Source organism: Monodelphis domestica, chromosome 6 (genome assembly GCF_027887165.1).
Source record: "Monodelphis domestica isolate mMonDom1 chromosome 6, mMonDom1.pri, whole genome shotgun sequence".
Classification (NCBI taxonomy): Eukaryota; Metazoa; Chordata; class Mammalia; order Didelphimorphia; family Didelphidae; genus Monodelphis; species Monodelphis domestica.
The window spans coordinates 265,491,141-265,515,584 of NC_077232.1; the positions used below are offsets into that span (position 1 = coordinate 265,491,141).

The 24,444-nt window shown below is 41.2% G+C and overlaps 1 protein-coding gene across 2 annotated transcripts in view; it reads right to left on the reverse strand.

The window, feature by feature from the left end:
• RAP1GDS1 (Rap1 GTPase-GDP dissociation stimulator 1) overlaps nucleotides 1-24,444 on the reverse strand; it is a 275,766-nt gene that overhangs the window by 18,458 nt on the left and 232,864 nt on the right. For both annotated transcript variants that reach the window (XM_007495911.3, XM_007495910.3), the window contains 6 exons: nucleotides 19,915-20,040; nucleotides 9,916-10,059; nucleotides 9,700-9,831; nucleotides 8,707-8,841; nucleotides 6,470-6,595; nucleotides 5,564-5,703 (listed from right to left, as the gene is read on the reverse strand). In XM_007495911.3, coding sequence (XP_007495973.1) covers nucleotides 5,564-5,703; nucleotides 6,470-6,595; nucleotides 8,707-8,841; nucleotides 9,700-9,831; nucleotides 9,916-10,059; nucleotides 19,915-20,040 — 803 coding nt within the window. The remainder of the gene's footprint in view (nucleotides 1-5,563; nucleotides 5,704-6,469; nucleotides 6,596-8,706; nucleotides 8,842-9,699; nucleotides 9,832-9,915; nucleotides 10,060-19,914; nucleotides 20,041-24,444) is intronic.

The window sequence follows — 24,444 nt, forward strand, 5'->3', positions numbered from 1 at the left end:
AAACTTTAGAGTTTGATTTCTACTACTCATGTCTTTTCAGTAAAATGGATGGCATGATAGGCACAAAGAAGAAGGAAAAGAATTTCTATTCATAATATAGATCATAACTTGTTAAAAGAGATGACCCATCTTCAAAAGCTCGGCAAACATTCATCAGTGCACTGGGTACAGCAGAAGGAAGTCTAACAAATTCTAACACATTTTGGAACTCTGAACCCTTTCTGAATAAACATACACTTGCTAATCTACACAACTGAAAGAAAATGATGAAAATGCAGCATGACTGTCACATTGCAATTGAATGGAGACTTTGTATTTCAAAACTGTTTTGAATTTAATTAGAAACAGGAACTTGAAAACAAGAGTAACCAAATTTTTTTGTTTGTTTGTTTGTTTTGGAGACATCAGACCCAGTTTAATGAATCAGATTCCTTTATTACTGTGGGCTCTTGCTTAAAGCAAACAAGAAAATGGATCTCTTTAAGGACTAGTGATTGTCAGAAGCCAGATAAAATTAGGAGCAAACTTTTCCCAGGGTGGGACAGAGTACTAACCTCTGGGAGGTACTGGATGAGTACCTGAATGAGAAAGGAACCAGTCATATGCTGGCTTCCTTTGCCAATTTTGGAAAATGCTCAGTTATTTCCACTTCACTGTTGGTTATATCATCATGGGAAAATGAAGGGGGAAAAGGGTCTATCAACAATTTAGTTACACATGCAGTCTCATTTAATGAGTGCAAATGTTTCCTTCTTTATTGATAGGCATTAATGATAATAAGGGTCACTGTGGCACAATGAATAGAAGTCTGGCCTTGCTCTGCCTTTGATACTACTGGCCTGTGATCCCAGTCACTTTTGCCTCAGAGCCTGGGCAAGTTAGGATTTTCTAGTCACCTTCCCAACCAAACCATCCCATCCTCTTGACTTCACTCAATTTCTAAGGATGACATTACCATCTTCTCAGTCACCCAGATTCATGACATTAGGAGTATCTTTGATTTTCCTCTCCTTCATTCTATAAGAAATTAGTTATGAAGTCCTGTCAATTCCATCCTCAGATTCCTTACATTCATTCATCCCTTTCTTTTCCACTCAAAGTACCCTCACTCACTGCCTATTTCCTCTGCCACTACTATTGTTTTAACATCTCTTTCCAAGGCTTCTTTCCCCCCAGTTGGTCCTTTAAGTTCCTGCCCAATTAACATTTCCAACGCACTACACTTTTATGGGCTTTCCACAGGCTATTGAATGAAATTTAAAAACCTTTTCTTTAGCAAACAAAGGCCTTTGCCATCTCCTCTAGCCTTGTGCTCCAGCAATATAACAGAGAACACAGTCTAAGTTGTAGCTAAGCTGGCCTGCTTCCCCACCTTCGGCCCTTATACTGTCTTTTCTCATCTGTATATCTCTGCTCACATCCCTCTTCCCTCCAATTCTGGCCAAGACCACCATCTTTCCTCTCCCCCAACCCACTGTCCTACTGAAGTCCTTCTAGGGTTGACTCTGGGGCTACATTCCTCTTTTCTTCCCTGAAATCCCAGCTAAAAACAACTCCTTTGTTATCAAATTTCTCATAGTATTCTGAAATTCTCTGTACTTAGAACATTATTCCAAAAGCACTTAGAAGGCATAATCAATAGAGCATTGGACTTGGAGTCAGGAATAGCTGAGTTCAAGTCCTGCTTCAAGCCCTTTCTAGCTATGTGGCAAATCACTTGAGGTCTTTGTCTTGTCTGTCTCTCCTGTAAAAGGAGGGAGCTGGACTCAATGGCCTCTGAGGTCCCTTATTAATAGGTACATCTGACCTGTCCCCTCCATACCAGCAGAAAGGAAAGTCCTTGAGGTCAGGGATTTATTGTATCTGATTTCATATTTGGATCTCTAGACCAAGTAAGCTTTTAACAAGTGTTAAGGTAATTGAGTTTGTTGAATTCAATCTAGTTCCCACCCTTAACAAAAAGATCGTTAGAAAAAGATGAAATAGCATTTGCTCTTTGAATTAGTATGGGGCCACCATACTTATGGACAGTTACTACGGCAGCTCTGTGTACAGAAGGCAGACTGGAGAGCGAAGAGCATGGAAGAGAGACCAGGCAGGAGGTGGTTCTCCATCAATAGAATGGCTTCTACTCCACACAACTACTGCTACTGAGTCTTCTCCATATGTCCTCAGTCTCCTCTCCTCTCTATCCAGAAGGCAGAACACTCAATTCCTCCCAAAGTCGCCTTGTAAGAAGGGCTCCCACCTTTACTGGTCAAGCCATTCTCCACTAGCATAGAACAGTCTGTGCCCCTGATGTTTTCCAGCTCCCTTCTGTAGCTGTATACTTTAGTTACACTATAAACTCCTTGAGGGTAGGGTCTCCCTGTCTCTGACTCTCTTTTTTAAATCCTTAACTTCTGCTTCAGAATCAATACTGTGTATTGGTTGCAAGGCAGAGGAGTGGTAAGGGCTAGGCAATAGGGGTTAAGTGACACAACTGGAAAGTATTTGAGGCAAGATTTGAACCCAGGACCTTCTGTATCTAGGCCTGGCTTTCAATCCCCAGAGCCATCTCACTATCCCCTGCCTCTTTTTCTCAACGTATCCCTAGAGTTTAGCACAGTGCTGGACATAGGGCAGGCAGTTAATTCATGTTTATCAGACTGAACTGAAAAAATGATGAGAGCCTAAATAGCAGTGACACTAGAGAAAAAAGGGAATATCTGAGAGATGCAGAGACAGAAATGATAAACATTCTGGCAAGAGATGATATTTGTGGGGTGAAGGAGGTGAGGAGGGAAAGATGACAGCAAGGTTGTGAGAAGAGGGAAGTCTGGAAGATGAGTGGGTTTGGAGGCAAATACGATGGAATAAAGCCTGCAATAAAGATCATGGCCCATCCATATCTGCTCAGTGTAAATGCATTCCCTGAGGAGTTAGTGAGGAAGTCTGAATTTTAACCTTGATCAATGAGGAGCCTAGGAGAAGACAAGCATTTTAATTGCTCTTTGTAAAGCTATCAAGCTTTAACTGTCATCTGCAAAGAGGCTGTTTTCCTGTTATAATTGGAGGGAGACTGGCCAAAAGGACTGAGAGGAAGAACTCATTTTATTTTTTGGGGGGGACTCAGTTTAACCTTTACAGAGTTAATAAATAAGAGGAGGAACCTTGAGAAGAGACTATAATTAGTATCCTGAGACAAATGAAGGTTAGAAGGAACACTGCTATCCTTTCACAGCTAGAATACTGTAAATAGTTATGGTTATAAATATTTTCCTCCAAAGAAAGGCAGCACCTTCTCTGTATCTTATGGTGTTGTACAGTTGTTTCAATCATGGCCAACTCTTTGTGACCCCAGGTTTTCTTGATAAAGCTACTGGAGTGGTTTTCCATTTCCTTCTCAAGCTCATTTTACATGTGACAAAATTGAGGCAAAGAGGGTTAAGGTCACTTGCCCAGGGTCACACAACTAGGGAGTATCTGAGGCTGGATTTGAACTCACAAAGATGAGTTTTCCTGACTCTAGGCCTGGGGCTCTACCCACCACACCACCTAACTGTCCAATTTATAATCTTAAGAGAATGGTGTGGAGAACGTAGAGATTGAGTCACCTGCCTGGGGTCCCTGAGCCCCATATGTGCATATCTAAGCACATATGAGGCAGAGTTTTAGAATTGACCACTCTCATTCTTGGCCTATATGGATGGGTTGGTCACTTCTGATTCTCCTACTTCACTCATTACCACATTCGTTCTCCTCATCCAGAGTTCTATGGTATATAAATAAAAACACACACAGTTACTGAAACTATGGGAAAGGATTGGATTGCTAGAGAATAGTGAAGAGAGAGAATATAGGACTGAAAACAGGACCTTAGGGAAGACTAATCTTACAGGGATTACGAGAAGAGTCTGAAGAAATCAGAAGAATATGATGCCATGGAAGCCAGCGAAGAAGAGAGCATCAAGGAAGAGTGGGCTGCCCAACCAAGTGAGGCAAGGAGAAAGGGTTAGGGATCAGTGAAGACCGAGATGTAGCTTTGTAAAGATTGGGGAAAAAACAGTGCCAGGGTTAGACAAAGGGCAGAAATGGTGGTATCATATAAATGATCAAGTGTCTTGGGACTGATGAATATTGTCATCATATCTAGACTACTTTATCCATTGGGGAAAGGGAGAAGATAGGACAAAATGGTCACCAGGAGGCTTATTATACTTGTGGAAAGGGAGAGCATAGGTAGTTATTTTCTCTGTTTCTGCTAAATGAGTCAGAGAGAGAATTTAATTTCCTAACTAATTAGGCATACTGGAAAGGCAAACTAAGGCTATACCTTAAATTTATTCTAATAGTTTAGGTACAGCATATAGTGCTTAACATAGAGAGAAACCATAATAGATGAGGGAAATAGTTTATAGACATTCTGATACTAAAAAATCTTGAAATCTAAAGGATTCAAGATGAGGGGAGAAGGAACATTTAAGTACTAATCTAGGGAGAGGAAAAGGACTGTTGGGGAGTCATGATTAATGGAAGGGGCCCACTTCAATCTGGATATTTATTTCCTTAAGAGCTTTGAACTTATTGATCAATATTTACTTAGTCTATTTAGTGATAAGCAAAAAAAAAAAAACAGGCTGAACTTGAATCAAATATTTGTTACTTAAGTAAAGAAGGCAGTCTCAAAAAGAGACTGTTAATTGGTGGCCAAACCATAAAGTAAAGTGGCAACATATGCAAATTGCCAAAAAAAATGTTCCAAAGGGTGAAAAACCTCTTGGACATTAAATCTTTCAAACTTAATGTTACCAAGTGATGGCAGAGCCCCAATAATTCATTTCCATGTCCTGTTTTACAGTTCTTCCTGTGAATCTCTTCTACTTCTCAGTGGTAGAAGAGGATCTACTAGGCAAGAATCATGTTGAATTTCTTCAAACCCTAGCACCTTAGTAAGCATGTCTGAATGACAGAAGAGAAGGAAAAATTCACTGATGTCCTCCACACCTCATATCAGACTTTAGTTTCAACTTTCCTTGTTAAATTTTTTACAAGAGTTGCTGACAAATAACAACACTTGGTTTTTGAGTTCGAGACTCAGTTTGCTAACCCAAAAAGGAGGATTCAGAAAGTATATTAAAAAGAAAAAGAAACCCACCTGGAATGACCCTTCTTTTGTCTGCATTTGGTCATTGCCCAACGTTTACTTTATACAGTGAACAGTCTGGTAGCCTTAACCATCACTACTGCTTTTTGATTAGTGTGGAGGAAATTATAATAAGTAATAAAAAGGTAAGCTGCCCTTTCTTTTTAATCTGAGCCCTAAAAAAAGGTACTGGCATTAGACACCTGACACAGGAAATACTGAAGCCATTCATCAGAGAAGGACCAGAAAGATGCTCATTCTCCCCAATTTTGTCTGGCAAAGGAGTGGTTACATCTGATCTCAGACATTTGACAAATAGGTGAATTCTGCATTCTCTGACATTGCCTGTCTGGAAGTGGCTATGCTGGGGTGACATATCATGGGGTTCTCTTGCAGTCTTCATTTACATTGCTTAGCAGTCACTTCCTCCAAACTTACTTTTGATTTGCTGTGTCGTATGAGGGCAGACAGGAGTCTGTTTGACTCCCCCATGACGCCGGCATGATCTTTGGCCTCACACCACTCCACCAAGCGCTGGACTAGTTTGACATTCTTTCCCAACTGTTCAGCAGCTTCTACTATAGGGGGAAAAGGCAGAGGACAAAGATGCAAAATTCTGTCAGAGATTTAGCTGAAACCTGCAGGATTAGAAAATAAAATCATTCCAGGAAAATGAGACCTCAGAACACTTTACCCAATTGGGTTATTTGGGCAGTGCCAAAATAGTGTGCCCTATGCTGCAAACAATAAGCACCTAATACCTTCCTCCTCCTCTGGATAAACCTCACAGCACTTTAGTACCTGGGCACTTTGCGACTGACAGGTGCCATTTAAGGAAATGGCTTATTAATTTAATTCTGCATTTCAAAGTAAGAGGGGAAATGTAGATCAATGAGGGCTACACAAAAGCTGGCCTTTATTAAAAGAAAGCTATTTACTGTGTTTTCAGTCAGACGTTAGCAAGTTTATCAGATCTTAGTGGTAGGAAGGAAAGCAAGGTAAGAACAGTAATGGAACAGAATTTTTAAAAGGGCAGGTTCCTAATTTGCTTATAATGAATGTCCAATGAAATAACATCTATATGCAGGAATTGAGAAGAATCCTGAAAAGAGCTTGATTTTAATAGCTTGCTATTATTGCTAGGAATATCCAAGGCAAAACCAAAACTATATTGAAGCATAGTGAGTTGATTTAAGATAACTGCATGTATATTTCATTTGATACAGTTACCTCAATTCTTTTTATAAATGTGAAAAAAAACACAAAATTTATTTTTCAGTTAGGAGCTATAGTAAGAGATCATTAGTTCACAAAAAGCTATATAGGTTGACAATTATTTTTTACCTTGTGCATCTATTAACATTCTTAATGTTCCCAGGAGTTTGAACTGCACAGGAGGCATCTCAGATTTGAGGAATTTCAGTACTGCTTCTGCAACGCCTGCTGACAGCATCTTTGCTTTATTTACAACTAGATGAAGTAAAAAACAAAACAAAACACCACTTTTGATAAAGATGGAATTGGGATTCCAGATGATTAACATATGATGATAGTTTTGCCTCTGGAGATAGTCTAGATACTTTCCCATAATTTAAAATAATAAGTACTTTAAAAAAACATTTTGAGCAAATCACTTAACCTCCGAGTCCCCCAAGAAACTATCTATGACTGTAAATTGGCTGTAGAATTGTTGTTAATGTTACCAACGTTGACTTCAATGGAACAAGGATGAAACACGCTTTTTGCTACTGGGCAGATGATAAGACTAGAAGTGCAAATTAAGACCTACCTTTTCAGAGAGGGAGAATGTTGCTTGCTTTGCTATAGTGATTTGTTACAGGGGAGGGTTTCTAGGTACTAGGGAATGACTTAGTGGATAGTGAGCAAGGAAGGATGCAACTACATTAGAAAATACACTGAAGAAAACAAGTTCAGAAGGAGACACAAACAGGGCAATTCTGTTGCTGTTTAATATGACAAAAAAAACACCTCATGGTTTTATAATTATCTTTTATTGGTTCTTTGTTTATTAGAATTTTTCTGTTACTGATGTTCAGAATAAGAAAGAAAATGTAATTTAATTAACTTAATTAATTAATCAATCTTTGGCTTCACACAACTCCACCAAGAGTTGGGCTAATTTGACATTCTTCCCCAACTGTTCAGCAGCTTCTATTATAGGCTGAAGAAAAACCAAAGAAAATCCTAAAAAGGATAGTTATCAATCTGCATTTGTGGGGGGAATTTCCTCACCAAGAGCACCAATGAAATCAATTACAGGTACATGTAAGTTATTCCTTAGCAGCTAGAATACACATGTAATTTAAAAATCTGCCATACAAACCAAAGTCATCTCAGGTCTTTAAGTTCATGTGGACTCATCCACTTCTGGATGAATCAATGAAGAGATTGAAAAGTAAATAAACTTAAAACTTAGAAACGTGGTAGTTAGACATCCTTTAATCCCAAAGGATATTGCAATGGAGATTTTCTTTTCTTCTTTTCTTGATTGTTTCTCTTCTTCAGACTGAGTCTCCTGATCTAGCCCGGGTTGGAAGGGCAAGGGCTATATTCCTGGGCCCAACCACACCAAGGATGAGCCCAGGAGCTTCCCCTCTTCTAATAATTAATGTCTTACCTGGGTCAGTTTGCTACTCCTTAGCCAGCCTGGTGGTACACTGCTCTCAAGGACTCATATGGAGATTTTCAAAGGTTAGGTGCTCGTTGTGTAAAAAAGGGGGGAAAAAAATTCTAGGTGGATGAGTGGATAGAGAGCTAGGCCTAAAGACAGGAGGTCTTGGGTTCAAATATGACCTCAGACACTTCACAGTGATGTTACCCTGGGTAAGTTACTTAACTCCAATTGTCTGGTCCTTATTGTTCTTCTGCCTTAGAATGGATATTTAGAATTGATTCAAAGACATAAATTAAGGGTTTAAAAACTTTTTTTAAAAAGTAGGTAAAAACCCATTATTTTTGTACCCTAAGTATTTTTCTTCAACTAAGGATGCCATCAAAGCAAACCTTGCAGAAAATGAATATAGCTTCTCCCTAGATCCTGCCTCTTTGGAGTGGGGTACAAAGCACCATCCTAAAATGGGGGTAAAAAGGCTGAAACCAAACCTGACAGGCACAAAGGCGCTCATGGCTTACAAATGCAAGGTAATCTGAGGAAGAAGGCAGCACTGAGAACTGGGAAGAATCAATCGTAAGCCTCCTGCTGGCTCTCGGGCCATAGGAGGCCATGAGAAGAGGACAGGAGGGAAAGGCTCTGAGCACCGGGCTGAGGAGGTCATTCTTTACTGGGTAGGCCAGTGCTCTCGGAAGGTTATTTGGGGAGAGACGGGGAGGAGAGAAGCAGAAGCTGGGGGGACCGTGAGGAGCCCAAGGGAAAGCCCAGCTCTACACATGGACAGATGGGCACAGCTTCCCCAAGCCTGGACATCTGACCGGCCCGCAGCGGGGAGGGGGAGCCGGGAAAGGATGGAGAAACTTTGCAGACATAAGGAAGCACCATGACAGGCCTCATGCCTCCACTTCTGCGTGGGTACCTTGCCCACCTTCCAAAAGCCGGGGCTTACCTGGAATGGCCAGGTTCCGGAGGGCACTCAGGGCGGCGTGCTGAACGGTCACGTTCCCATCTTCCACGTGCCTGTCTAAAAGGTCCATGAGTTTTTGCACGATTCCGTTGTCTACCATATGGATGCAATTTCCATCTGAGCAAAATGAGAGAGTTACTCTGCTTTGTGTCCTATAGAATTCCCATAGCTGCCATTAGGGAGAATACGTGTAATGCAGGTATTCCCACCACAGGAAGTGAAGAAAGGCCTCTGTCCCCTGTCACTGGTCAGACCCCTTAGTTGGAGTAAAACCGGGAGTGAACTTCCACCATGACCCTGGAGGTCCAAAATACAGCATAAAAAACACCGGACTAACGACAAGTCTAACAGATGCTTGGGCGGCTGCACTGGCCCTGGAGTTAGGAAGATCTGAGTTCAAGTTCTGCCTCAGACACTCACTAGCCAGGTGCTCCTAGGCAAGTTATTTAATCTTTGTCTCATGGGGGCAGTCAGGTGGCTCAGTGGATGGAGAGCCAGGCCTGGGGTGGGAAGGTCCTGGGTTCCAATCTGGCTTTAGATCCCTCCTAGCTAGGTGGCCCCGAACGACTCAGGCCTTATGCTCCTCTGCCTTAGAACCAATACACAGACTTAAAAAACCAAGTCTACCTTGGTTTTCTCCTCTGTGCCATGAGGTAACTGCAGCACCTACTTCTTCTGGCACCACATGAGTGCTGGCTACCATTAGCCCGTGGCCTTAGACATGAGCTCTCCGGCGCCTCGGCTGCCCCCAGGCCTCAGGCTGGGGCCTGGGGGACACGGTCCTTGGGGAATCCAGGAGTGAAGCCTGTAAAAGGGGATCTTCCCCGTGTCACGGCTGGAAAAGAGCCCGCCTCGGCCCTGGGCGCGAGAGGAGAGTCCCGGGGAGTGCCGGGAGCTCAGAGCTGGGAGGCCTCTCCCAAGCCCAGCCAGCAGGTGGCCTTCGAAGAAGAAGCCACAGCAGCACCATCTACTCACCATTGCGGGCAAAATTGGCGATGGCCAAGGCGCCGGCAAGCTGCAGTTGGTGGTTGTTGGAAGGGATCCAGGAGAGGACCCGCTGGAACACGCTGCCTTTCCCTCCTTCGAACAGCTTTTGCATGGACTCGTCTGCAAGAGAAGCGGAGCCATGAGCTCACTGCCCGGCAGCACCCAGGAGCCCCAGCCCAGCCCCGGCCCAGCCAGGAGACTCGCCTCCCAGCAGGAGCAGGACCATCAGGTCCGAGGCTGTCTTGAGCTCAGCCATATCTTCTTCTCGCTCGCTGTCCACAGTCTGCTGCACGATCTCTAGCAGGCACTCGACAAGGCCTGCATCCACCAGCTGCAGCTTAATCGCATCTGAGGAACAGAATGGATCAATCAATGAATCCACAACTACCTGTGAAGCACCACCTGAAAGGCAGCAAGCTAGGGAGTACAGCAGACAGGGGGCTGGACTTGGAGTCAGGAGGACCTGAATTCCAATCCTGCCTTAGCAAACGATAGCTGGGTGACTCTGGGAAAGCCATTTAGCCTCTCTGAGCCTCAGTTTCCTCATTTGTAAGATGGAGTAACAACAGCATTGACATCACACAGCATTGTGATAAGGATCAAATGAGGTAATAATTAGCCAAACTTCAGAGGCGGTATAAACACCGGGTCTGCCCCTCACCACACACTGGGTACCGTGCCAGTGCTGGGGACAGGAAGACAAAGGGGTGACTATTCCAATGGGGAAGAGAACACAGACTGATGGGGGCAGTGAGCACGAGGCGGCCTGTCCTGGGGACTGGGGGAGAAGATACAGGAAGGCCATGCCCACACAAGGCTGGGCTGGGGCTGAAGGAAAGCAGATGCTTCCAAAGATGCTGAGGGGGTGGAGTTACATGTCTGAGGGGGAAACGAGGTGAGAGCCCCAAGGGAAGCAGCTATGAAAAATAGCAGTTACCATTTCTATAGTACTTGAAGGCCCACAAAAGTGCTTTATAAATACTGTCTCATTTTACCCTCACAAAGCCCTGGGATCAAGGTGCTGTTATTATCACCCACATTTTACAGATGGACTTGTCCAGCGTTACACAGTCAGTAAATGTCTAAGGATGGATTTGAACTCTCTTGGTTCCAGCTTGGCACGCAAGCCGCTCTAACACTTAGCTGCCTTGGGAAGAAAAGGAAAAGTCTAACCATTATGTTTTTGATTTTTGCCTGCTTAGGAGACTCAAAGAACCCCAAGAATCTGAAATAAAACAAAACTCCCTTCACATTTTTTTCCCTTTAAAATCATAGCTATGTTTCTATCTCACCTCAATGCCATGTGGCATCTCAAACTAATCTTTGTTCAGAGTTGGATCCATATAATGATTTACCTCTATTATTCAGATTGTGATATCTGTTGAAAAAAAACTCATGGTTTTCAAAAAGACAATTTAACTCCTTAAAATAGTTCTACCCAGAGTAAAAACACATCAAAGTAGCTAATGAATGTCATTTTACACTTTTTAATCTGTTTTAAAGAAACTATGAAAGGGAAACAGCTAACAGGAAAATTCAATTTAGAATAATCTAGTTAGTATATGTACATTTTTGCTGCCAGGGTGCTTCAAGTCAAATAATGATTCAATCAATAAGCTCTTGGTTAGCACCTCCTACATGCCAGGTCTGGGCCAAGCCATAGGAATACAAGCAGGAAAGCCCACGGCACCCAAGACGTAGGAATGCCTGTCTATGGCTTGTCTGCATGCTGTCTCCTCCATCAGACTGGAGCCCTCTGACTTGTCTTTTGCCTGTCTTTCTCTCTTCAGTGCTTAACATAGTGCCTGGCACACAGTATGGGGCTTCATAAATGTTCACTGGCTGGCATTTGACTGGTGGGAAGGCAAGAACCACAACATATTAAGTAAATACAAGATAGATAAAAAAATCCAAAGTGACTTCAGGGTAGACATTACCAACTGTAGGAAATAATAAAAGGCATCTTAAGTTGAGTTTTTAAAGTAGCAAAGGATTCCAGGAGTCAGAAGTAAGGAGGGAGAGTGTTCCCAACATGGTAGACAAGCAAGGACACAGTTCTGAAGATAGAAGATGGAAGGCTGAGTGCATGGGGGAAAATATGATAGAATCAGCCCAGAAAACCTAGAACCAGATGGCAATGGGCTTGAAGTACCCAACAGACAAGTGTGAATCTAATTCTAAAGACAAAATGAAGTCACTGAAGGATCTTAAGAAAAAAGAAAGACAATGCCAGACCTGTACCTTTGGGATGATTAATTTAGCAGTGGAAAGTGGGACTGAGGTGGTAATAGAAAGATGTACTGGATGCTCTTGGTGGGTGGAATGGGGCTAAGATAGTCTTTTTCTTAAAAGGCACTAAAAATTCTCTCTAGATTAATAGGAATAGGACCTCAGACTTCTTGGTCTCCAGAGAAGTCTCAGCTGGGGCTTTAGGCTCAGCTTACAGGGCAGATTGGACAGAGGTAAGAAAGCTTCAACCTAACCATGTCCTAGACCAGTGATGGTGAACCTTTTAGAGATGGAGTGCCAGGCCCCCAATCCCCCCTTACTCCACACAGGGGATGGAGAAAGCTCTCCCATTGGGCTGTTGGCCAGAGGGGTGGGTGAAGTGAGGAATGTCTTCAGTGAGTATATAAAGGGGGAGGGGAGTGCCCTGAGCACTCTGCTCCCTGTGAGTTGTCCACCTTACCCACTATGTGTTCCCACTGGGTTGCTGGGCAGAGGGGCGGGGGAAAGTGTACCCACAGAGAGTGCTCTGCATGCCATCTTTGGCACCTGTGCCATAGGTTTGCCATCACTGCCTAGACTAAAGGTCCTTTCCCTCCTATGGCTAAGTAAATCTCCATTTTTTAAACTTTCACAGACTCCAAGTATTTCCTTTTGTCGTAAGGATGAGTGTCTAGGATCAGCCTGCTCTGTTCAGCCCTGGTTTGCTACCACCAGAGAAGGAAGAGGCTGCATTCAAGGTAAACAATTGAGGGGCTCAAGAGATAGGTGAGGCAAGAGATGAGAGGGTCTCAACCAGTCTAGGTGTATTGAAGAGCTGTAAAATCCTCAAAAGCAGAGGGTTAATGACTGTGGATCACCTGAAAGAGAAAGGGGCAAGTCTTGAAAGGCATGAAGGAAGAATTAATGAGACTGGGTACAGATTAACTGATTAGATAAGGGGTATGACTAAGCTATAAAGGTTGTGAACCTGGAGGACTAGAAGTGATTTTGAGAGAAAATGGCAATCTTGAAGTGGAGTTTAGCAAAAAGGTAATGAGTTCTCTTCTGGGTACATTGATTCTGAGATGAATATAGGATACCCAGGTGGAGATATCCAATGGTCAAAGTAGTTGATGATATGGGATGGGAGCTCAGGTGAGGGACAGAGGGAGGACTAGACATGTGGCTTTGGTAATCATCCTTCAGAGAAACAACAGCTGGATCCAAATGAGCAGATGAAATCTCCAAGACAGGAGATATACATATATACAGTATAAAGAAATGGTCATGGCCAGAGTCCAGTAGAATAATCACATTTTGGGCATGGAGCACAGACAATAATCCTATGAAGGAGACTGAGGAGCATCAGACAAAATGGGTAGGAAGAGAGCTATGAGAGAAGTGTCATGAAAAACTCAAGGAAGAGAGAGAATGCAAGAGAGGTTAGCTATATTATGACTCAGAAAAGTTGCAGAAGGCTGAAGGCTGAGAAGAGACTTAGCAATAAAGAACTCAGTGACCTTGGATAAAGCAGTTTCAGTTGAGTGGTTGGGCTGGAAGCCGAATTACAAGGGGTGGGCAGGGAAATGGGTAGGAGGTGAGAAAGAGGAAGCAAGTTTATCCCCTCCCATTCCCTCCTGGGAGTTTGGTTGCAAATGGTAGGAAGGATATAGGACATAGGATGATAAATTTGAGGAGATAGTAAGACTGAGTAATAATGATGATGATGTTGATGATGACAGCTAACATTTTATATAAGGTGCTTACTATGTGCCAAGCACTGTGGTAACCACTTTACAATGATCTCATTTGATACAACAAAGCTAGGGGGGAAGTGCTACTATTATCTTCATTTTATAGATGAAGAAACTGAAGCAAACAAAGGTTAACTGACTCCTCTGTATCACCTAGCTGTTTTTTATTTTGTTTGTTAGTTTAAAGATGAGAGATATCTGGGCATAATTACAGGTAGCAGGGAGAAGTGATAAAGAAGGGTAAAAAATTAGGGAGAGAATGGAATAGAGGAGGTAAACCCCAAGAATAAATAGAAGATGATTGGACTGAGGGTTTAAATAGAGGAGATGTTGGTAGCAAGAAGGGCCACCTCTTCCTCAAAGACTAGATAAAAGGAGGAAATATTGTGGAAATTGTTTGTTTATTTTTTTGAGAATTTTATTTAGTCAATTTAAAACATTATTCCTTGGTTACAAGAATCATATTCTTCCTCCTCTCCCCCACCCTTCCCGTAGCTGACGGGCAATTCCACTGGGTTTTACAAGTGTCCTTGATCAGAACCTATTTCCATGTTTGCACTAGGATGTTCATTTAGAGTCTGCATCTATTGGGGCAATTGTTGAGGAGATCCAAAGTGTTGAATTGGAGGAGAGAGGAATTTTCCATGGATGGTCTCATTTTTTTTCAGTGAAATATGAGGTGAGGTCTGCTCAGAAGAGCTGGTATTAGTAACTTAAGAAGAAAAGATCTGAAAGGGCCTATATGGGGAATATGATGGTCACAAAGGGAAGAATGAAACAGGATTGGAGGGTAGCTATAAGGGCCATGCTGAGACTGGACATTGTAAGTTTTTAATTGATCCAGTTAGCACAGTTATATGGATTCTTCCAGCCACATTCAGTAGCACCTAAAGAGGAGAAAGCAGATGATGGGAGTAGTCCACATCTGGAGTTTGAAAAAGAATAAGTCCTGATAGAATAAGGGATTCAGAGGCAGAAGATAATGTAAATTTTGAACTAGTCAAATTTTTGAAGGGGAAAAAAGATTAGATTAGCTTGGGAAAGTGAAGACAATTGACTGGAATGGCTACAGTGGTGGTAAAGGCAGAAAACTGGCCTTAGGAGAGTTTGGCTTTTTTTAAAAGGAATTTGCCTCTAAACAAGGTAAGGCAATTTTATTTTACTCATTGGGGGGGGGGGGTGTTACCCTGTTTTTGTCTTCTGATGGAAGGTGGAACATTTCACCATTACCATGACAAAATGAAACATGTAGGACTACTGAGTCACGTTCTGAGTAATAAACGTTCAAGGTACTTCAAAGATAAGAAATCCAGTTTCTCTCTAGTTAAAGTACTACTCGCCTTATGATACAAAATAGCTGCTCACCTTTCCAATTCCACTTCAAACCACATCATACCAAAGGTTTACAAGTTGGTAGATCATAAGGTACAAGATAATATCACATTCACAGTAGATTATAACATAGAGAAGTTAATTGATCTCCTAAAGAGAAAAGGAAATCCAAAACGAGAATTTCAAACAATCTTTGCTAAGAATGTTGGGGGAGGCAGGGAAGGGAGGGGATGGAGAGAGAAGGAAAAGACAAAACCAGCTAATGAAAGAAAGACAGTTGACCCTTTTAAAGAAAAGTACTGAATTGTCAAATGTTCTGATAAATATACATGGGGGTGAGAAAGCGGGGGGAGAGGGAGAGAGAAAGAGAAATTCAGCTTTCTGGATTGTGAAAGTGGAACATGCCACATGATGAGATCAAGAGCCTGGGTGTGAAATCTCTCAAAGAAAAATCAACAGGATTTAGCAGCTGACTGTATATCCAAGGTTTGGGAGGAGGATGGCCAAGTCCTTTAGAGGCCTGTTTGCAGATGGCACCATGCTGGTTGCCTCAAGCCCAAGAATGCTGCAGTACCCTAGATGAGGATCTGTAAGCTCTCAAGAATTTGGCCTAAGGAGCCTGGGCAGATATTACAATGAACTAGGCTCAGAATGAAACAAAATGGAGAAAATGGATGATTGCCTTAAAGAAGAACTATTCCATTTCCCTCAGTGGCTTGTCTTGGTTTCCACTTTATGGCACATCATACCCCCATGGGCTCCCAGTCCCCTCAACGCCTGCTTTTCAGCTGCCTTTCATGGGTTGTCTTTGCTATTTGATTATCATCTCCTTGAGGGCAGGCAGTGATTGTCTTCCTTTTTCTTATTTGTATCTCTAATTCTCAGCAAAGTGTCTGAATTGAAAATAAAGGAAATTTTAAAGATCTTCAAAAGTCTCTAAACTTCTCTCGGAAACAGAAGCCCATCTTTTCAATACTCATATTGTGGTAGTCCATGTCTGGAGGTTCTGAAGTATCAGAAACACTGAAAATAAGTATCACTAGGTATTTGGCAATGGAGCAGCACATGGTGACTATGAATAGGCTGCAACACATTGAAAATAAGTGATTTTAAAGGAAATCTGATATAAAAGATGACATTAAGGAAATCTATCAATGAAAATACATAGGCTTGCCTATCATATCTTTAAGGGAAGAGAAGAGGGATAAATAATGGACAGCAGATATGGTTTACTGGTGATATGTTCCCTAGTAGTGTGAGGAAAAAAAGGGGAACATCTCCAAAACATGGAGTAGACCCACTGTGGGGAACTTATAGGAGGATATAGGCAGGAAATGCACTGGAAGGGTCACTATCTGCCCTGTTGTACTGAAGAGTTACAACAATATCAGAGATATATAACAGCTGAGAACATAAGGAGATGTGTATCCCAAACAAAAGAAAACTCAGGGGGAGAAATGGTGCTGTCTTCAAGTATTGGAATGACTGTGAATTGAGACATTAGATTCATTCTATTTGGCCCCACAGGGCAGAATCAGGAAGAATATACGGAAATTACAAAGAAGTCAATTCAGGCTTAATGTCAGGAAAAAATTCCCAACAACTAATGATTAGAACTGTTCAAAAAAGGAATGGGCTGCTTTGGGAAGTGTTGGGTTTCTCCATCTTGGAAGTCTTCAAACTGAAGCCAGGCGACCACCTTTCAGATAAATTACAGTAGGGAGTACTTTGTAAGTGGTCTGAACTCAATAGTCAGTGAAGTCTCTTCCAATTCTCAAAATTCTGTGATCAAAGTACCATCCAAAACAAGTTGAGTAGTGAACAAGAAGGGAGAGGGATAATATCTTGGGGAAGAGGCAAGGCTAAAGGAAAGTAGTCTTGTTTTGTTGAGTTCAGGGAAAACTGAGGTATGTTTGCAGGCTAAGAGAGCCAGTTAAGAGGGAGAAATGATTGATGGAGCAAAGTCAGAGAGAAGAGAAGAAAATCAAGGATAGAGAAAGAGAATGCAGCTTAGGGAAGGAAGAAAATCTCAGCTCTTCTTTTGAGACTAGAATCCTGAGAGGTAGAGGAGGGGAAGCTAAGGAAGTCAATCATTGAATGGCTCTTTCTCTTTAGAAAAATATGAGGCAGAGTTATCAGCTGGGAGGTGGGAGAGTAAAGTAAGGGGCTTGAGAGAGAGTAGACAGTTGAGAATAGCTATAATAGGGCATGTTGTGTGAGGGAGAAACAAAGGCATTACTATACAGCAGTGATCACCCAGTGGATATTCAATAGCATTCATTGTTAGCATACCAAGTAAGCAATATTCCTGATCAGAATTATTCAGTTATGAAGAAGGTGTCTAACAAGAATTACCTATAGATATAGATACAGAGCAAAGGAATCCCTGCACAGAATTCAGGACATTATTTTGAGGGCTGACAATAGGATAAAGACCAGACAGGAAAGTAAGTGAAGTCAAAACAAGGGAGGATTAGGATTAGGAGGAATCAAGGGACCAAAGGTCACATTTAAGGTAAAAGTAGACTGCATGAAACTGAATGGGTGGTCCTAGGCTAGGGGAAGTAGTCAGAGCTTTCAGGAATCATTTGGGGAGGCTTGAAGTCAGGGTGAAATGCTATGGATGAGGGAAGATAAGGGGTAAAGCATGACCCCATAATCACAGGTATTTGTCATCCAGTTGTTCAGGATAGGCTTTGAGTGGGATTGGAAGGAAAGGCAGAAGGAAACTGTGGTAAATTATGGTCAAAATTCTCTTTTTGACATTCAGTATCTCAGAGCAGGTGCCTCTCAATTATCTTGCACTTATCTGTTTATACTCTCTCAGTAGACTGTAACTTCCTTGAGGGTATGAACTATTTTCCATTTCTGCCTTGCACACAGTGGATGATTTAATAAATAAGAGCTGAATTAAAGTTATGAATCCTTCCTCTCACACCTAAAAAGGTAGTAAGCTCCTGGAGCCCAGACACTTTGCCCTTTTCAGTCTTTAAAATCCTTTGCTTCAGCATAGTCAGCACTTAATAAATATTTGTTGAAATGAATGCTATTAATCCTTTAGGCCTGCCTATCATTCTCTAAGTGAATTCATGCAACCTACAATTCACCTTATTCACATCCTTCAAAAGAAACCTCAGTATTTTTGTTGGTTTTGCTAAGTTTCCTATAACTGGAATTTGTTGGGTAGGCAGATCTTTAGAAGGAATAAACAGAGCTATTTCATTGTGTTGAGCAATTCTGATCTCCCACCTTATCATCATCTTTCCTGCCATAAGGAAAATCACAAAGAGGGAGCAGTTATTAATGCTTTTCCTGGTCACCTATTTGGTTAGCTGCTAGTACAAAATATCTGCTTTTTCCTGCCCCTAAATAACTGGCCCCAGAAAGTTCATGTAAGAGAACTGAGAATGTTCAACCAGAATAATTTTTAAATAGGTGCATTTGCGCTGTGTAACACTGAAAGTAGGGCGTTTCCTTGGTTACAGAATACTGGACTGTAAATGTGCTCTGACTTGAATTAAAAATTGTGATGGAGGAGGCCCTTTCAAAATAACATCTCAACTACACAGGTTGTACACACTATTTTTTAGAATGGTGGTTGCACCCCTTTCTGCCATATGTGGCCATCGAAGAACACAAGGAGTAAGGCTAGTTCTAGGTGCCTATATGTTTAGGCAGGATTCCTAACAAGTTCACCAAGGCTGTAGCCCATTGCAAAGCTGTGAAACAGACCAGCAGAAAATAACAACAAAGAAGTAAAAATGTCATGATTCTGAAATATTCTAAGGAATGTTAGATGTAGTACTGGTATATTAAATTCAACTTCAGGACAAAGTCAGTTTTATCTCATAAAGCCATCATTAGCACTTAGTAAAAAAAAAAGAAAAAAAGAAAAAAAACAGTTTTGAGATAATTAAAAAACATTATGTCATGTCTCTTTTTTTCCTTTAAATAATATGGAAAATCTTGATTTGATTATGAGTGATGGGATGAGTAAGGATTTGTGGTATGGAACATAATCTAGTGAAATTTATCATATTTAATCTCATCCAGGAAATATTGGCATTAGCTAATCTATTCTGCATTATCAAAGAAAACTTTTTGAGCATGTGAATAATCATAGAAGAGTTCAGAATATTCTTGATGAATACAATTTGGAAAGAACCTCAAGGAGAAACTCCTAGTCACAAGTTTAATTCCCTAAATATTTGCCTATTATGTACCAGGGGTTCTTCCTTATGGAGCCTATGTTCTACTAGAGGACCAACAGTTATAGAGAAACTAGAAGTGATTGACCTGATGGCTCAATCTTGGGTATGTTACTTAATCTCTTTGGGCCTAAGCCTCCTCATCTATAAAATGAGGGCTTTGGATCAGATTAAATCTAAGGTCCCTTCCAGGTCTGAATGTCCCTATGTAGTCTTACTCTCTTTACCATCAAGCATTTACAATGTGACTATGAAAAGAATAGATCTGCTCTTGCATGGGATGAAAGATGCATAGATGAACCAAATGGTTGGTGGAAAATGGCTAAATTGTCTGTTCTGTTCATTCAGTGTACACAGAGCTCTAGAACAGCCAATATGAACTGCCCCAGAGGAAGAGGTCATGTGGTAAAGAGAGCAGAAAAGGACTTAGATTTGGTATCAGAGAACCTAGGGTCAAATCCTAGTTTAGGCAAGTTGGCTAACCATTGCAACCCCCAGGTGACTGATCTAAAAAATGAGAGTTTGAACTCAATTGTGCCTAAAATCACTTTCTATCTCTAAGCTGATAGTAAAATGGTAAGTGAGAAATAAATCAGGCTATTAATATAGTCTAGAAAGCATTAAATAGCTGGCAACTCAATCAGAGGTTAGTAGAAGCTGAAACAGACACAATCCCCAAGTAGGTCCATTTATTTCCTCACCATTTTCTGCCAGAGGAGCCAAAACTTCAAAAATCATCTCCTTTTTATCATGTTCCATCTGCTTCTTGAAGAGTTTTACCAACTCTTCTGCAACATTTGTATATGCAAACTGTTCTTTACTCGACTCTGCAAAAGAAGAATTGGAAGTACAATAAGCAAGCAAAATTCTGAAATTGTTTTCAACTTCATTCATTCCTGGGTCATTCTGATCTATGAGTCATGCTCTTTAAAAGACAGGAACAATTCAGTCTAATACTTAATGCTGTCGAAGTGAAAGGGAAGATGTCTGAGGTTTTAGGGAAAATGTACTGACCCAAATTATCATCTTCAAGGCTTTAAATTTCTAGTCAATAATGCATAGGTAGCCACAGCAACAGTGAAATCATCAAGTTATACATTCAGACTTTCAAGGTCTTCCTTCCATCAAAGAAGAAAAAATAAGTTGTGCTTGACTTCATTTTGCTTTGCTAAGACACAGGGCTAACACTTTTAACTCTGGTATCATCATGGGCAGGCCTGCTGTGGCATGCTTATATGGATTCTGACCCCTTACCTTCTGGAAGCCCATTCTTGCATGCAGAAGGTCAAGGGAAAGAAGATATAGCTCTGGAACATCTTTTTTTTTTTTAAACCCTTACCATCTTGAAATCAATACTCTGTATTAGCTCCAAGGCAGAAGAGAGGTAAGGGCTAGGTAATGGGGATCATGACCTGCTCAGGGTCACACAGCTGGGAAGTGTGAGGCCAGATTTGAACCTAGGAGCTCCTGTCTCTGGGTCTGACTCTCAATCCACTGAGCTACCCAGCTGCTAGCACATCTTAAAAAGTGATGCTTGACAAGGAATCACCAGCATTATTAAGGGTTTACCAGGTGCCAGGGCACTAAGCACTAGGGATACTAAAAAGGAACAAAAGTAGTCCCCGCCCTCAAGGAACTTATACTCGAATGGGGCACCATGTACATAAAAGACAGCAGACAGACAGGCAGGCAGGCAGGCAGACACACACACACAAACACACACACGCACACACACACATATTATCACACAAAAGAAACAAGATAACCTCATAGGAAGAGGGGAGGCACTGTAGTTCTGGATTTGGGATAGTAATGCAGAGAAAGGTCCAAGAAAAGGCTCCTGTAGAAGGGGGCCTTTCAACTGAGTACTGAGGAAGTCAAAGTTTTCTAACTGGTGGGGTTAAAAAGGGAATGCTTTCCAGGTATGAGGAACAGCTAGCAGAAACTGACTACTTTAGAACAGGTCAGTTAAACCACTGTTCCACTGCTTTTAGTAAGCTGAAGTATTTGGCAGAAATGTGCCATTATGACAAAAACTAGTTCTATAGTATCGTATGTGTAGAATTCCTTTTAATTTAACAAGATGGGGGGGGGGGAAGCAAAGGTGGAAGGGGGACCTTTTTCAAAGCCCCTCCCAACCTGTTTTAAACTCTGCAAGGACCATAATTCTTCCAAAGGAGATGGTTTGTTCCGGATGAGGATGATTAAAGTCTACATATTGTCTACTGTTATTCTGCTACTGGCAACTTCTCAAATGAGATGAATTTCAGAAGCATGAAATCAATTCTGACACAGCTGAAGTAGTCTTGCATCCAGTTATGGGCTTTCACTCCTCTATCAAAACATGGTATTAACATCCTTGCATTCTTACATTTCCAATCCATATCCCAGTGCCCAAAACATTTATCAAACTGAAACAAACATAAAAAACTTTATAATCACCCCAGGGATTGTACTTAGCTTGTGTCTAACAGCACTGAGCAACAATGTACTGTTATTTAATACAGGAGTTAAAGGATTTCATCTCCAACTGATCCTTCAGGGGAAACTCAGGTGGGCAGAATTATATGACCAGAGATGGAACACAGCCAGGACATCCTGACATTTGAAAAAATGTCACTAGATTTTCAGCAGCCCTTTAGCTTCATTTATAATATGAGTTGAGAACTGAATTAAAAATAAGCATTTTGGGAGGTACTTTTTTGAAGGAAAACGTCTGGTTTCTAGAATGTGCAACCTTGAATTTTCTTTACATAATCCTTTTTTAACTTAAAACATTGTAATTACAATTTTATTTTACAGTAACTTTTTTTTTTAGTATCATCCATTTAAATTGATTTGACAACACAGACTCCTTTTAATTATCTAAAATTTTAAAATAAAATTCATCATCAATTTTGACCAAAAGCAACTCCAGCATTCAGGGGCCTGTCAAAAACTAAAGCCTTTGTGTATGTTAGATATATTACCCACTTGATATTTAGAAGAGAGGCAGTAAATTCAGCAACAAGGCATGCATGAGTGGACATATTCAGAATAAAAGGAGGCAAAATTCAAGGAATAACTAACTACCTTGTGGAAACAACTTCTATTTCAGCCTCTAACTCTTTAGGTCTATAGTACAAATGTAAAGGGCACAGTGGAATCCTGGTTCTGACATTTACTATCTGTGTGACTTCACACAAATCACTTAAGCTCTCTAGGCCTCCGTTTACATGACAAAAAGGAGAGAGTTGAGCTAGATGGCCTCAGGGGTCCCCTCAAAGGCTAGATAAGTTACATGCAGAAGCCTTTGATTCTCCCTCACTCATTTATGTTTCTAGAAAGATCAGCTCTATTCTTTTCTATTCCTTTCTCAGTCCTATGAATGCCTCAGCACCTCCTAATTTGATTTCCATTTCTCTCACTCTTCTAAAACCAGTCTTTCAGAAGGCCACCAGGGACCTTCTAATTGTGAGATTCAATAGCCATTTTTCAGGTCTTACTATCTTTGACCATCTTCTCATTCTTGATACTATTTCTCTGGCTGCTGTGCCATAGGCTCATGGCTCTGAAGCTGGAAGCAACCAGAACTCAACCCCTTCATTTTACAGATGAAGAAACTGAAATGTAGGGCTAAAAAGATGGGTAATAAACCTCTGTGGGAAAATCTAAATCCAGGTCCTCTGACTTCTTCCACTGTCTCATGCTGCCTCCTACAGGATGGATGCCCATGTGTCCTTCTGTCTCTTATTTACCCTGGTCTCTGGCAGCTCCTTAAAGTTGATGCTTATCAATTGTTATCCTATAACCATCACTGACTCCCAAGATTTCAAAACTTACCTCTATGGGAATGACTCCCAAGCTTATCTGGCCAACCTCTTCTCTACTGAGCTCCAGATCAGTTTTCCCAAATGCCTTTTGGATGTTCCCTTCATCTGGATGTCCCACTGACACCTCAAACTCAACATAATGAATTTGTAATCTCCCTATCTGTAAAATCTGATCCTTCTCTTGAATTCCCTCTTCTGTTAATGGTAGCACAATTCTGCACTCTCAGATTAGAATTCTTGACTATACTCTAACCCTCTGCTCACATATAAATTAATTCCTGCCAAGTGTCCCTATTATGTCTCTACTCTCCTTCAAGGTTCCTCTTCTTTGGAATGGGTCTTCTTTGACCCATTTCATACCCTGCAGCTTACAGTAATCTATCAAAGAATATCTGAATGATAACCATTACTAAGTCAGAAACTTTAAATAGGTCCTTCATTGTCTGATGAATGAATACAATGTAAACTACTTGGTTTAATAATCAAAGTCTATATAATCTGTCTTCATTCTCCCATCACTCAACTATACTATGGTCCAGTCAAAGCACACTGACTTTATACACTTTATTTTTCCATTTTAATTCAACAAACTTTCTTTGTACTAGGCACCAGGAGAGAAAATCAGTTCCTTCCCCAAAGGAGCTTTTAATCTATTGATGGAGATATGAATTATGTAAAGAGATGAGCAAATACAAATGGAGTCGAGGATGGAGTATGAATTAACAACTAGAGGATCAGAGAAGCCACAAAGGAAGTAATGTATGATCTTAGACTTGAAAGAAAAAAAATATTTTGAGAGGTAGAGATGAAACAAATACATTCTAGGCATGGAGGATAGCTTGTACATATAGGAGTCTGAATACTGAGTTCTAGAAACTAGCAGTTCACCCAGTTCAGCTGGAATGTGGAATGCATGTGTGTAAATAGTATAAGAAAATGTTGGAAAGGCAGGATGGGGCCAAATAGTGGTGGTCCTGAGATGCCAGATGTGTATTTTATCCTAGAGGCAATATGGAGTGATTAAAGGTTCTTGAGCAAGAATGTGACATCATCAAGACTTAGGAAGATTATTTTAGCAGTTGTGTATGTAATGGATTAGAGAGAGGAAAGGAATGAAGCAGGGAGGTCAACTGCTAAATGAGTAGATAAAAAGGCTGCTAGGTGCTGAATAGGTACAAGAAACAAGACTTGGCATCTGACCAGATATTGGACTGAAAGAGCTGGAAGAATTAAGAATGCTCCAAGGTAAAAAAATTGGTTAACTAGAGGATAACCGTGTCCTTGACAGAAACTGAGGAACAGAGGCAGTTGAAAGACAATGACGGATTTCATTTCTGACATGTTGAGTTTAAGAGGCTGTGGGAAACTTTTCAAGAGGTGCTGGTAGATGTGGGAGTTCACTTCTCCAGTCTCCAGAGA